Here is a 14,147-nt window from a genome sequence, read left to right on the forward strand (position 1 = left end):
TAAATTCTTTTAGGCTTTAGGTGTCTCAACCATGTGTGATCCTGTCTCCCGAACTCCAATGACTCACTAGTGTTATTCTAATTCTCATCCAATGGAAGGTAAAGCCGAAGACAAAGACGATAACTCACCCGTGTCATTCGCATCCAATGGAAGGTAAAGAGGATAACTCACCCGTGTTATTCTCAGTGTCTCAAGCATGTCATGTGTGATCCTGTCTCCTCCAGCATTTGATCAGAGTAGTCAGTTTAACCTTAATCATGAAAATAGACCATTTAAACGGAATGTGCCATTCTTGGAAGTGAAAAAATATGTCTCAGTCGGTTTGGTTGAGTGTAGAATTGGTGAACTTTCTTAATCAAGAAATACTCTCCGTTGGTATGAGACATGAGAGCTAGGCTCAAAGTGGACAATATCATACCATTGTGGAGAGCCGTGTTCGTGCTATGCTAACATGGTATCAGAGTCATGCCTTCAACTTAGTCGTGCCAATAGATTGGTAAATCCTCAAATATCGAACAAAAAGAGTCAAGCATCGTCGAAGGCAGTAAAAAATGACTAAGGGTAGTTTGAGGGGAAGTGTTGAATGATGAAAGTCTCACAATCGGCTTATTTAGAGAATGATGTGAGTTTCTTTATACAAATGAAGTCATAATCATTTATTTTTTAGTCATTTATGGTAGGACCCTAATCAACCAAATTAATTAATGAGATTAAAACCCTAATGAACTTAATTAATTAATTTAGCTATGATTTTGAAATCAAAAGGTTGATAAAAGAAAATAGGTATGGTAGAAAAAATAAATAATCAAAATTTGAGAGTGGAAGAAAACATTACAAGAAAAAGAAAAACGAAAATCAAAGCATGCTGACAAGGCAGCACGCACTTATCCTCAAATCAACTCCTATGATTCTAAACTCTTAAAAAATAAGGCTAATGGCAATCAAACCAATTCCCAAAACCAATCCCAATCCCACGCCGTTTCTCACACCACCATCCGTCTCATCCGACGCCGGATTGGCGGCGTCAGATTCCGGCGCGGTTCCCTCGTCAGGAGAATTGTCGGTCCTCGGACCTGGAGCTCTTGGCGGCGGTACGCCGGCGTGTTTCCCAAAAAGAGCATCAGGCAACAAAACTTGATCCACTACGTAAACACCCAACGGAGATTTCTCTCTGAGCTTATTGTTGATCTCCACCGTAACCACGCCGGTGGATACATTGACTTGGTTCGAATTTGGTTGGCCAGTGAAGTTCAGCCCCCAGTCTCCGGCCAGTGTCCTCGTCGGGTTGCTAACCGTCTGCAGATCCGTCACCGTGTAGAACTGCATCAAATTCAAACCCAAATATGATTATTACCATAATTTTAAATTATATATATATATAAATTCAAACCCAAATACAATGGTATGATATTATCCACTTTGAGCATAAGCTCTCGTGGCTTTGCTTTTTGTTTTTCAAAAGGTCTCATACCAAATGTAAATAGTATTTCTCACTCTCATGATCTCCACTAAATTAACTAACGGGGACTCACTCCTAATAATTCTCAATAAATATAAATATATACCTTACTCAAGACATGGAAGAGGAGAAGCTGGCTCTTCTGCTGGTCGTTGAGGCTGTTGAGGGTGCCAGATTTAAGGGCGTTGAAGCCATTATCAGAGGGAGCAAGAATGGTCATGCCCTCGTGCGAGTTGTCGAGCTGATTCTCGAGCTGAGAGATCAGGTTGCTTTCGCCGAGGAGGCGAAGGAAGGTGCTGAATTGGCCGCCTTCGGCCAGAATGCCGGTTATGTTGATCGAAGTTTGGGCGAGAGTTTGAGAGAACAGAACAAAGGGTAGGAGGAGGAGGAGGAGGGGAAGCGCGGTGGAGGCCATGGCTGATGAGTTAATGAGAGTAGTGATGGAAGTGGAGGTTTCTGCTGCTGTTTATAAAGGAGGGGAGTTGGAATTTGATTGGTTGGAAATGAGCTGGATTTATGGTGACACCTCAGATCTCGACGGAAAAGTTGGGATAATCGGAAAAAGTCTACGGCGTAAACAAATCTAAATGCATTATGAAAAATGAAATTATTTTATTTTATTTTATTTTAATTCTTTAGTGATTTTTGGTTTTCTTTTAATTTTGTATAACAGATGTAAATGACTCTTGGTACCCTTTTTACTCTTAATATTCATATAAAGGCTAAAATAGATTAGGGTTAGGGTCTCTCTCGAGATGAAATTCGACCAATCTAGACTACTCAACCCAAACTATAAAAGGTGGGCATATGTTGAATTATGGGTTGAGTCGTTACAAATGGTATTAGAGCAATAACTCTCCCAATAATATTTGATTTAGGGGCGAACCAAGGCGAAAGTTAGTGATCATATGACACCTGAATAAACAAGAAGTACATGAATGAATCGAGACCACATTTAGTGATCTTGAACATAGAAAAATCTAAAAGAAATTAAAATTACAACCTATATGGACAATTACATGTTGTTTAATGAAAAGTTGATTAAATGATATACTAATATTTAATTAACTAATGATTAAAATATCATTTTTGGTCTTACACGTAAAAAAAAAAAAAAAAAAACATAATAAATATATGAAATTTTATTTTCACGTTTATTTTTAGAAATGTCAGGTTTTTGAACAAGTCTCTAACTAATTGTGCATGCTTTGACCTTCTCATACATATTTAATACAATATTGAAAAATTGATCTCCATCTATAAATTTAAGATATTATCAAATGATTTTAGATTTATTAAATATAAATTTAAAAATTATTTTTTTAAAATTAAATATCACCACTTTTGGAGATGATGAATAATTTACTTACCTTTTTCGACTTGTCTATAGTCTGAAATCGTATCTGAACATTATAATTGTAAACTCGTATAAAGAGATTATTATGAACCAAGACATCTCAATCCTATACTATAAACTCAAGAAAGTTGTGAAAAATGTTATTCAAACTATTATAGGATAAAACCAAGTTACATGAAGTGAAGTCAAATTATATTAAAGTTCAATTCAAGTTACAATTAATTTCACGTTAAAAAATAATAAATTTTCATTATGCAACAAGGGTTTCAAAATACTTTAAGTGAGATTTTATTTATGATAGGCAATTAAAATCAAGATTTATAGTGTTTCTATCTTTACAGTTTTAAGATTTTTTTAATTTATTTTTAGGTTACATTTATAACTAATAACTAATAATGATCCTAAAGTAGGAAAGTTAAAACTTTTGAAATGTCTCATAAGAGTTTATTTTGAGGCTATATCATCGTAAAGTAGAATCATTGCAGTTTTAGAATCATTCAATTTTGACATTATCGATATTGTTTGAAGAATAATTCGAATCTTAAAAGTGTTCTTATCTTGAGACATTTGATCAACATGGTAATATGAATCTTATTTCCCATGAGATGAAATTAAATTGATTCGAACGTTTTAATATTTATGAACTAGGGTTTGTAGGTGCGAGGACGAGGTATGGGATAGAGAAATCCTCATCCCCACAAAAAAAATTCTATTTTTCTTTTTTGCGGGATTGGGGTAGAGATTTCCCACGAAAAATTAGGTGGGATAGCGATGGATAATTCAATCATCGTCTCCATCCTTGTTTATCTCACGAGGAGAAATATCTCTCCACTCCCTCCTCCATTTTTCGGGATTCCTAACCGTGTTCAGGTAGGTTTCAATGGAGCCCTAACTCTTTAAAATAAATAGAAATCTCTCCGTGCATACGAGATATTATATTTGTTCGGTATAAAATATAGTTTTTTTATATTTCTAAATTTATAATTTTATGTTCGTAAAAGAATTTCCATGGTGGAGAAACAGTTGAAAAAGAAAACTATTTATACATAGTGAAAAAGAAATCTTAAAAATAGTTTGTTGTTGTAACGGGGGGTTTGGCATGTGAGCTGCATTGGCCTGCCCTCAATCCATGATCTTCCTTCGACGACACCTCAAAACGGTGTTGTCTTCAACAATCCCCCCAATGCCAAGCAATCCATTATAAAATCCTCTCTTTCTCCTGCTGTTTCTTCTTCCTCCAGATCCTCTCGACGTTCATAATTCTTCTGTAATTCCAACAGCTTTAAAGATCCACATTGGCGGTGGTGGATGGCAAAAACCAACAAATATACCTCCATCAATTACAATCACATCTACGATAAGGATCTCTCCCCCAATTCCAAAACTGGCAACAATCCCTCCAAAAACCCATCATCTTCTTCTTCTTCCTCCTCCTCTTTCGCTTCTGCAACTTATTCTTCCATTTCTTCGGCTAACAAGTCCCATGGCCGCATGCTCGTCCTGACCCGTCCCACTCCCAAACCCATCTCTTCGCCGCCGGTCCTGTCCCCTCAGCCTCAATCTCGATCCCCATCTGCCGATCCTCGTCCTGTTGCGGATCAGACCCGTCCGCAATGCGAATCCGATTCAATCTCGCTTCGCCCTCTCGGTCGGACAGGTACGGGCGCGATCGCGCCGTCTCCGATTCCGAACTTGGAGAAGGACAAGGAGATTCCTCCTCCGACTGTGACGTTGCATAAAACGGAGAAATTTGTGCCGCCTCATCTCAGGGCGGGCTTCGTCGGGAAGGAGGAGAGACCTGTGAACGTTGGGATCCGATCTAGGGAGGCGAATCAGAGGCAATATGGGAATTACGGGTCTCCGGGTCGGTACGGTGAAGATGGGCGGCCGAAATCCGGCGGTGCGTATGAGAGAGTGAACGGGGCGGGTGAGGCAGATCAGGGGGCGATGGTGAATCGACCAAGATCCAGTGGGAATCACCCGAATTCTAGTGGATGGTATGTTTCTCTCAAATACCATCAATACAATTGAAAACTAATTTTGGCCCTGCATTTTGGGTATGGAATTGCCTTCTGTGGATGCCCTGTTACCATTGAACTGAGATGCTGCTGTGGCTTTTTGAGTTTATTACGATATTCTCTTGATGTAGTTGACTGTCTAAAGATGAATCAATTCATTTTATAATCTCGTGAGTAAATTATAGAGTAGATGGCTCCTTTTGTCTCAATGAATTGGGATTAGGACACTTCCTGGCACTGCATTATAGGTATGGAATTGCCTTATTTGGATGCCCTTTTACCATGACACTGCTACGCCCTTGTTTATGAGTTTGATTTTTATGAGATTCTCTTGATTTTGAAAGGCTCTGTGGAGATGAATCAATCCATTTCATGGCTCCTTTTTTGGGTCTCTGTATTTAGACTGCTAAGTGTTGGCCTATAAGGTGTAAAAGTTTCTTAGGCTAGTTTGAAGGTTTGACCTGTTAGATGAACATGACTCTTCACAATGATATGATATTGTCCACTTTGAGTATAAGCTCTCCTGGCTTTGCTTTGAGGCCTTATAAACCCATGATCATTCCCTAAATTAGTCGATGTGAGACTTTTATCATCCAACATGACCTATTGGAGACGCATAATACAAAATCCATAATTTTCTACCAGGAAAATGCAGAAGCCTCCAAAAGAATGCCCAAATAGACGATGTTGCTCAAGCATCTTGCATATCTCCCAACGCAGACATCTCATTTTCAGACTTCTTGATTGTATGCTACACGTAAAATCCCAAATCTAAATAACATCACATCATATTATATTCCTTTGATGACACGACGCAAGGAAAACAATCAAACACAGCCCCAAAAGTTCATCTTGCTTTTGCTTTACTTGTTTGTGTTCATATCATTAATGTCCTGTTGTAAACATTGCTTTCATTCAATTTGTATCCTCACTGAATTTATGTTGGTGACGAATAGTGCTTCAACGGATTCATTCTGAAGTTGGATACTTTTCCAAGGATGAAGATGGATCACGTCGTCAAAGTTTTTACTTTTTAGAATTGTTTGCCATGGAAGATAAACGGATACCACCAAGGTGACAGGATCTCAACAATGAAGTGACGTACTTCACAGATTCAGATTGTTATACCTCAAGGAAATTATGTTTCTTTGGCTTCTTCACCCTTCTGCATTTCTGGAGAGGGATGGAAGGTCGTTTTGGAATGTAGAACTGACCGGTGTTATGTATTGTCATCATTTTCATTGTCGTCGTTTAACTGCTTTTAGATCAGGGTTAGCATCTTGTGTGGAGGATGCTGCTGTGTTTTTCATTTTTCATCTCACAGTTTGTAAAACAAAGTTTCTTCTGGTGTGTGAGGATATTAGGTTTCTTTGAGCTTGTTGTGGTCTATCAGTACATTTCATTGTTGAATTCTTTCTAGAGATGATTAATGAAATGCCCATTCTAATGCGGAACCGCAGCTACATGCCTCTACGATGGTATGATATTGTCGACTTTGCTTTTAGTCTCTTCAAAAGACCTGATACCAACGGAGACATGATCTTTTTCTTAATTAGCCGATATGAGACTCCTCCCTCTACAAATTTCTAGAAATCCTTTTATTCAATTAAACTTTCAAGTTTAAATACATATAAAGGTGGTGCTCGAGACTCCCATTAGCGAAAAGGGTAATCGAAGAAACCTTAGATAAGGGTCGGTAGACAATACCCTCATGGGTAAATTTCTATCATAGACCTCAAACCCAGTATGGGAAAGATCTTGTAGCCACTGAATCCAGCTTCCTTGAAAGCTTCACTCCACTCCTTCTCATCTCTCTCGCTTCCATTTAGCAAACCCATCATCACCATGTCAAAGCATAACTGAGATTGAATGAACGTATCCTCCAGCTTGCTGCCTACCACCATATCAATTACGATCACCTTCCCTTTCTTTCCATTGCTTGTGATTGCTTCTTTGCAATTCTTTAATATCTTCACACAATCTTCATCATTCCAATCATGTAATATCCACTAATTTCATCACATATGCAAAAATACCATCAATCTAATATTAATTCAATACATTGAAGCTTTTGAAGTAGAAACAACACAAATTAAGTTTACCTTCAACACAAGAACATCGGCAGGAGGGATAGCTTTAAACATATCTCCTTCAACATATTTTAAGTTCCCTTCACCCTTCAACTCACCCACCACTTGGGGAACATCAAACACTGTGCATTCAATTTGTGGGAAAGCCTCTGCAATGGCTTTGCCCACAGTTCCAGTGCCGCCACCAACATCAACTAGCGAGGCAACTCCATCAAAGACTCCTTTATGTTTGTCCAATAACACTCTGATCACCAACCTTGCATCACTCGCCATGCCTGAATTAAAAATGTCACCCTGTTTCGGCTTACTGCCCATGAACTCCCAAAACGACATTCCATGAGCCGTATCGAATGGCGTTCGGTCTTCGCTTTTGAACCAGACAGAGAGGAGATGCCATGGTTCCACGAGGGCTGGTTGGAGTATGGAAAGTAAGAAAGGTGTTACACCACAAGGATTGTGTTTAAGAAGAAGACGAGATGAATTGGTTAGGACATATCCTTCTTCTTCTTCTTCTTCTTCCACTTCTTCGCCACTATTTTTGGGCAATTTTTGTAGTACAAAGAAACCAGAGTGAGTCAATAGACGCATTAAGCGATATATGAAGCGAGTCTTATGAGGATGGAGTTGGAGGGCTGAAACAAGACCAGAAAGGGGCATAGGGTAAGGGCCATGGCGGTGGATGGCGTCTGGTATGCCTAGTTCAACCGCACATTTGAGAGTCATGGAGTTGATGAAGTTGAGGAGGTGGTTCCATATGTGGGCTTGAGCTTCCAGCAGCTCATCGCCTACAACTATTGGCAACATCTTTTCACTCTCAAAATTCATATCCACAACCAACAAGAAAGAAAGATCGAGTGTAAGAAGTTTAGGTGAGAGGTCGTTCTATTTATTAACAAGACAAACATACGAGTGTACTATTCTTTATGGCTGTTAATTTACTAGCGTGCTAAAAAGAAATAAAGTCTAAATTAATAAAAAAATATTTATCTGAAAAATATACTTTTAAATTTTAAAGGATATTTTTGAGACAAACAAGGCATTTTTATTAATTTAACATAANAAAAAAAAAAAAAAAAAAAAAAAAAAAAAAAAAAAAAAAAAAAACATGAAACATTTATTTTCAGAAAGATTTCCGTATTAAGTTATTTTTGTGTGGCTACAAAGAAAAAAGTGCACCAACTCTTAATGATGGCGACTATTTCTAGAGTTTTATTTTTTTTAAGATAATTTTGATGCTTAATTGACCAACTTTACCAGTGCAATTATTATTATGTTGAACATAGATATTGAAGGTACGCATCTGTACTAATATAACATAATAGAAAAAAGTATATGATGCACGTAATATACATAATTGCATGAGGTTCCATAACTTAAAATCATAGCATATAGTAAAAATCATTCTCCTTCCATTCATGTCATAGTACACATATGAGTAATGTATGTATAGTACTCACTATGGCTTTCATCATACATCATCACAGTATAATATAATCTATAACATAGCTATTAATGGCATATCATACATTACCATGGCATAATAGGGCATCACATACATACGTAGCATAGTATAATAATAGCATAGTATAACTTTCCTAATTATTTTTTTTTTATAAGAATAACTTTCCTAATTTTGATGCATGTAGGGTTCATAGGACATGCACCATCATACATTATATAATACTTCCAACCAACAATCAAACATCAAACCATTTACTTGGTTGACTTGAACCAAATTTCCAAATTATTTCTAGAGTTAGTTTGACTTTGTCCCTCAAAATTTGTTTCAATCCGAGTGGAATCAATTATACCATACTAACTAACTTAATTTATCTTCTCAAGTAATTCCTATTTCAATCCAAATAATTTAAATTAAGGGGATTATAATGACCTTAAATACCTTGAAATAAGTCAAAATAAACTATAGTAGAAGAAAAAATATAAAAATCGGTACCAAAATGTCTATACTGAGCCGAATACGCTGTTTTTGAGCTGTTGAGTAAAGAGACTACAAACCCATCACTAACATCATTTTGAAGCAATGGATCATGGGTCGTAGAAATAACATTCATAGAGAGGTGCCCAAGCCTCCTAATAACAGAAAAGGGTAATCGAAAAGCACTAGAAAGGGATTACATAAACGTTACATAATATCCTTAAAACACCATTTTTGTAGTAAATCATAAAATGAAACATCACTAAATGGAAGATAGTGTCATGGGTAAATTTCTATAAGAGACCTGGAACCCAATATGGGAAAGATCTTGTAGCCACCAAATCCAGCTTCCTTGAACAATTCACTCCACTCCTTCTCATCTCTCTCTTTGCCACTTACCAAACCCATCATCAACATGTCGAAGAACAACTGAGCTTGAATGAACGTATCATCCCTTTTGTTGTTGCCTACCACCATATCAATTACTATCACCTTCCCTTTCTTTCCATTGCTTCTGATTGCTTCTTTGCATTTCTTCAATATCTTCACACATTCTTCGTCATTCCAATCATGTAATATCCACTACGTTCATCACATATGTAAATACCATCAATCTAATGTTTATGTAACGGCCCAGATCCACGTTAGCAGATATTGTCCTCTTTGGGCTTTCCCTTTCGGGCTTGTCCTCAAGGCTTTAAATGCCAGGGGAAGGTTTCCACACCCTTATAAATGGTGGTTTGTTCTCCTCCCCAACCAATGTGGGACATCACAATTCACCCCCTTCGAGGCTATGGTGGTTTGTTCTCCTCCCCAACCAATGTGGGACATCACAATTCACCCCCTTCGAGGCTAGTCCTCGCTAACACTCTTTCCTTTCTCCAAATCCACCCCCTTTGGGGCCCAGCGTTCTTACTGGCACACCGCCTCGTATCTACCCCCCTTCGGGGAACGGTGAGAAGCCTAGCACATCGTCCGGTGTCTGGCTCTGATACCATTTGTAACGGCCCAGATCCACCGCTAGCAGATATTGTCCTTTTTGGGGTTTTCCCTTCCGAGCGTTCCCCTCAAGACTTTAAAACTCTTCTGCTAGGGAAGGTTTCCACACCCTTGTAAATGGTGGTTTGTTCTCCTCCCAAAACGGACATCATAGTTTATTTATCATATATATATATATACATAGAGAGAGAGAGAGAGAGAGAGCTTTGGAAGCAGAAACAAGAAACTTTATTTTTACCTTCAACACAAGCACATCAGCAGGAGGAATAGCATTAAACATATCTCCTTCAACATATTTTAAGTTCCCTTCACCTTTCAACTCACCCACCACTTGGGGAAGATCAAACACTGTGCATTCAATTTGTGGGAAAGCATGTGCAATGGCTTTGGCCACTGTTCCAGTGCCGCCACCTACATCAACTAGCGAGGCAACTCCATCAAAGACTCCTTTATGTTTGTCCAATAACACACTCATCACCAACCTCGCATCACTCGCCATGCCTGCATTGAAACCCTCCCCATCTTTGACCTTACTCCCCAAGAACTCCCAAAACGGCATTCCATGAGCCGTATGGAATGGCGTTGGGTCTTGACTTTGGAACCAGGTTGAGAGGAGCTGCCATGGTTCCACGAGCGCTGGCTGGAGCATGGAAAGCAAGAAAGGAGTTACAGCGCAAGGGTTGTGTTTAAGAAGAAGACGAGATGAATTGGTTAGGACATATCCATCTTCTTCTTGTTGTTTGCCATTATTTTTGGGCAGTTTTTGAAGCACAAAGAAGCCGGAGTGAGTCAATAGACGCATTAAACGATATATGAATTGGGTCTTATTAGAATGGAGTTGGAGGGCTGAAACAAGATGAGAAAGGGGCATAGGGTGAGGGGCATGGCGGTGGATGGCGTCTGGTATGCCTAGTTCAACCGCACATTTGAGAGTCATGGAGTTGATGAAGTTGAAGAGGTGGTTCCATATGTGGGCTTGTGCTTCCAGCATCTCATCGCCTGCAAGAATTGGCATCTTTTCACCCTCAAAATTCATATCAACAACCAAGAAGAAAGAATAAAGAATAATGAAAGTGTAAGAGTGTGAGTCTCCTATACAATGGCATCCACCTATTTATGACTTTTATTCAACTTACGTGCTAAAAAGAATGTAGAACGTAAGGTGCAAAAAAAATGTAGGTTGAAATAGTGATAAAATGAAATAAAAAATACAAGAAACTTCATAAAAATTTATCCCTATTTTTTTGCACTCATGTGATCCAAGGCCAACCGAATTCATTATTGTTATTATTTTTAATGTTTTTTGTGTGGTTAAGTTAGGCTGAAAAAGGAACAAATAAAGAAAAGAAGATGTTTTTTGTGTGGCTATGTTATTTTAAGAGAACAATTATTGTTAGGTTATGCATAGTAAAAATACAGTAAATAAATAAATTAGTAAATAGTTATGTATAATAAAAAGCTACGTATATAGTTATATATTGTAACGGCCAAGATCTACGGCTAACAAATATTGTCCTCTTTAGGATTTCTCTTTCGTGTTTGCCCTCAAAGCTTTAAAACGTGTCTGTTAGGGGAAGGTTTCCACACCCTTATAAATGGTGGTTTGTTCTTATCCCCAACCAATGTGGAACATCACATATATAATAGATAGTTATATCGAGTAAAGCTTTGAAAATTTACTTTCTATTCTTTGTATTCTCTCTAAACCCTAAAGTCTATAGTCATCAATATAAACCTTTAGCGAGAGTTCTCCTCCAGTTTCTCTCTCCTATTTCTTTGTGTTCGAGTGCTGTCTTGTTGTGCGATCCTAACAATTATTTGGACAAAAACAGAAGAACATTGTGAGCTGTGGAATACACCATACAGCCTCCCTTGAAGTCTCCTTCTCTAGAACTCTCGAATAGCCTCTCTTAATCAAGACTCGACTTCTTCTCTAAAACCCTAAAAAAAATACATCATTTGTTCGATACTTGAGCCACGTTGTTCACAATTAAACGGAAGAAATCGGAAGAAATCCTCTTATTCAATTAAACATTGAAGTAGAAATACATAGAGAGGTGCCCAAGACTCCTAATAACAGAGAAGGATAATCGAAAGGCACCAAAAAGGGATTACTTAAACGTTACATAATATCCTTAAGACACCATTTTTGTAATAAATCATAAAATGAAACATCACTAAATGGAAGATAGTGTCAAGGGTAAATTTCTATAAGAGACCTCGAACCCAATATGGGGAAGATCTTGTAGCCACTGAATCCAGCTTCCTTGAATGCTTCACTCAACTCCTTCTCATCTCTCTGTTTTCCATTTAGAAAAACCATCACAACCATGTCGAACAATAAATGACCCTGAATCAATGTATCCTCCTCCTTGTTGCCTACCACCATATCAATCACCATCACCTTCCCTTTCTTTCCATTGCTTGTGATGGCTTCTTTGCAATTCTTCAATATCTTCACACAATCTTCATCATTCCAAACATGTAATATCCACTAATTTCATCACATATGCAAAAATACCATCAATCTAATATTAATTCAATACATTGAAGCTTTTGAAGTAGAAACAACACAAATTAAGTTTACCTTCAACACAAGAACATCGGCAGGAGGGATAGCTTTAAACATATCTCCTTCAACATATTTTAAGTTCCCTTCACCCTTCAACTCACCCACCACTTGGGGAAGATCAAGCACCGTGCATTCAATTTGTGGGAAAGCCTCTGCAATGGCTTTGCCCACACTTCCAGTGTTTCCACCCACGTCAACCAGCGAGCTAACTCCATCAAAAAACCCTTTATGTTTGTCCAATAACACACTCATCACCAACCTTGCATCGCTCGCCATGCCTGAATTAAAAATGTCACCCTGTTTCGGCTTATTGCCCATGAACTCCCAAAATGACATTGCATGAGCCATATCGAATGGCGTTCGGTCTTCACTTTTGAACCAGTCAGAGAGGAGCTGCCATGGCTCCATGAAGGTTGGATGGAGCATGGAAAGTAATAAAGATGTTACACCACAAGGGTTGTGTTTAAGAAGAAGACGAGATGAATTGGTTAGGACATACCCTTCTTCTTCTTCTTCTTCTTCTTCTTCTTCTTCTTCTAAGCCACTATTTTTGGGCACTTTTTGTGCAACAAAGAAGCCAGAGTGAGTCAATAGTCGCATTAAGCGATATATGAATTGGGTCTTATTAGAATGGAGTTGGAGGGCTGAAACAAGACGAGAGAGAGGCATAGGGTGAGGGCCATGGCGGTGGATGGCGTCTGGTATGCCTAGTTCAACCGCACATTTGAGAGTCATGGAGTTGACGAAGCTGAAGAGGTGGTTCCATATGTGGGCTTGAGCTTCCAGCAGCTCATCGCCTGCAACTATTGGCAACATCTTTTCACCCTCAAAATTCATATCCACAATCAACAACAAAGAATGATCGAGTGTAAGAAGTTTAGGTGAGAGGTCCTCCTATTTATACTATCATCTTCAAACTTTTTTCATTTTATCTAAAGATTTTCAATGAATTTTTTTTCTTTCAAAAAGCAAAATAATATCATATAAGTGTGAAAATGATATAAAGAAAGAAAAATCTTATGAATTAACACGAGAAACTCGTGGGAATGATAGATAGGACGAATGATACAAAGGTCCAGCTATCGATTTGGTGAGTGTCAATCTAAATTAGCTAAAATCTTGAGCACAATCCTAAGCTTCTCACAACATATGCTATTGAGGGTCGTGGAAGTCCCACATTAACCTATTAAAGAGAAGACCATGGATATATAAGTAAGTGACAGTATCTGATATGAACCAAGAGACATCAATCATACAATATGCTTCAATGAAGATGTGAAGAAAATATTGTTGAAATTATCAAAAGATATTTCAATTCATGTCACCTTGAAGAAGAATGAAGTTTCATGTTATAAATTTTGGGTGGATTACAATTTACAGTAATTTAGAGGTATTGTATTTCATTAATGTATTTTAAGACTTTTTATTTACTCTCGGTTATAATGACATAATGGTTAATTATAGCCATTAAGTATGAATGTTACAACAACTCTTGGAATGCCTTTAATAGTTTCATTTTAAGGCTATATAGTGTGATGTATGTTGTATTTGTAAGGGGACTTAGAAAATATAGTAAAAGAAGCCTTTGTGCTCTTCTTTAGCCAATGGCTAAGTTTATTTGCAATTCTACGTAGTTTAGGTTGCAGGTAGAATCATTCAAGCTTGACATGATCAATCTTACTTGTGGAGTGATTCGAATCTCAAATAAGTGTTCTT

General features: G+C 37.9%; 5 protein-coding genes across 6 annotated transcripts; 1 reads left to right on the top strand and 4 right to left on the bottom strand.

Moving 5' to 3' along the window:
• Window positions 1-875: 875 nt before the first annotated feature.
• On the bottom strand, window positions 876-1,874 carry LOC111811798 (fasciclin-like arabinogalactan protein 13). Its single transcript, XM_023698832.1, has 2 exons — window positions 1,566-1,874; window positions 876-1,320 (listed from the first exon to the last, which is right to left on the bottom strand). Exons 1-2 carry the CDS (start codon window positions 1,872-1,874, stop codon window positions 919-921), a joined length of 711 nt encoding a protein of 236 aa, XP_023554600.1. The 3' UTR covers window positions 876-918.
• Window positions 1,875-3,807: 1,933 nt separating this feature from the next.
• On the top strand, window positions 3,808-6,297 carry LOC111811777. Of its 2 annotated transcripts, none has more exons than XM_023698804.1 (2): window positions 3,808-4,813; window positions 5,480-5,784. In XM_023698804.1, exons 1-2 carry the CDS (start codon window positions 4,125-4,127, stop codon window positions 5,607-5,609), a joined length of 819 nt encoding a protein of 272 aa, XP_023554572.1. In that variant the 5' UTR covers window positions 3,808-4,124; the 3' UTR covers window positions 5,610-5,784. The 2 variants fall into 2 exon arrangements, with proteins under 2 accessions (XP_023554572.1, XP_023554573.1); XM_023698805.1 differs by lacking the exon at window positions 5,480-5,784 and adding an exon at window positions 5,791-6,297 and having other exon boundaries at window positions 3,813-4,813.
• A 112-nt stretch (window positions 6,298-6,409) lies between these two features.
• Window positions 6,410-7,799, bottom strand: LOC111811733 (probable O-methyltransferase 3). Its single transcript, XM_023698754.1, has 2 exons — window positions 6,937-7,799; window positions 6,410-6,843 (listed from the first exon to the last, which is right to left on the bottom strand). Exons 1-2 carry the CDS (start codon window positions 7,747-7,749, stop codon window positions 6,544-6,546), a joined length of 1,113 nt encoding a protein of 370 aa, XP_023554522.1. The 5' UTR covers window positions 7,750-7,799; the 3' UTR covers window positions 6,410-6,543.
• A 1,092-nt stretch (window positions 7,800-8,891) lies between these two features.
• Window positions 8,892-10,935, bottom strand: LOC111811736 (probable O-methyltransferase 3). The gene is made up of 2 exons (XM_023698756.1): window positions 10,098-10,935; window positions 8,892-9,442 (listed from the first exon to the last, which is right to left on the bottom strand). The coding sequence occupies exons 1-2, from the start codon at window positions 10,893-10,895 to the stop codon at window positions 9,140-9,142; spliced, it is 1,101 nt and encodes a 366-aa protein (XP_023554524.1). The 5' UTR covers window positions 10,896-10,935; the 3' UTR covers window positions 8,892-9,139.
• A 1,023-nt stretch (window positions 10,936-11,958) lies between these two features.
• LOC111811731 (trans-resveratrol di-O-methyltransferase-like) lies at window positions 11,959-13,355 on the bottom strand. The gene is made up of 2 exons (XM_023698752.1): window positions 12,447-13,355; window positions 11,959-12,353 (listed from the first exon to the last, which is right to left on the bottom strand). The coding sequence occupies exons 1-2, from the start codon at window positions 13,266-13,268 to the stop codon at window positions 12,054-12,056; spliced, it is 1,122 nt and encodes a 373-aa protein (XP_023554520.1). The 5' UTR covers window positions 13,269-13,355; the 3' UTR covers window positions 11,959-12,053.
• Between the last annotated feature and the right edge of the window lie 792 nt (window positions 13,356-14,147).

This window comes from Cucurbita pepo, chromosome LG15, assembly GCF_002806865.2.
Source record: "Cucurbita pepo subsp. pepo cultivar mu-cu-16 chromosome LG15, ASM280686v2, whole genome shotgun sequence".
Taxonomy (NCBI): Eukaryota; Viridiplantae; Streptophyta; class Magnoliopsida; order Cucurbitales; family Cucurbitaceae; genus Cucurbita; species Cucurbita pepo.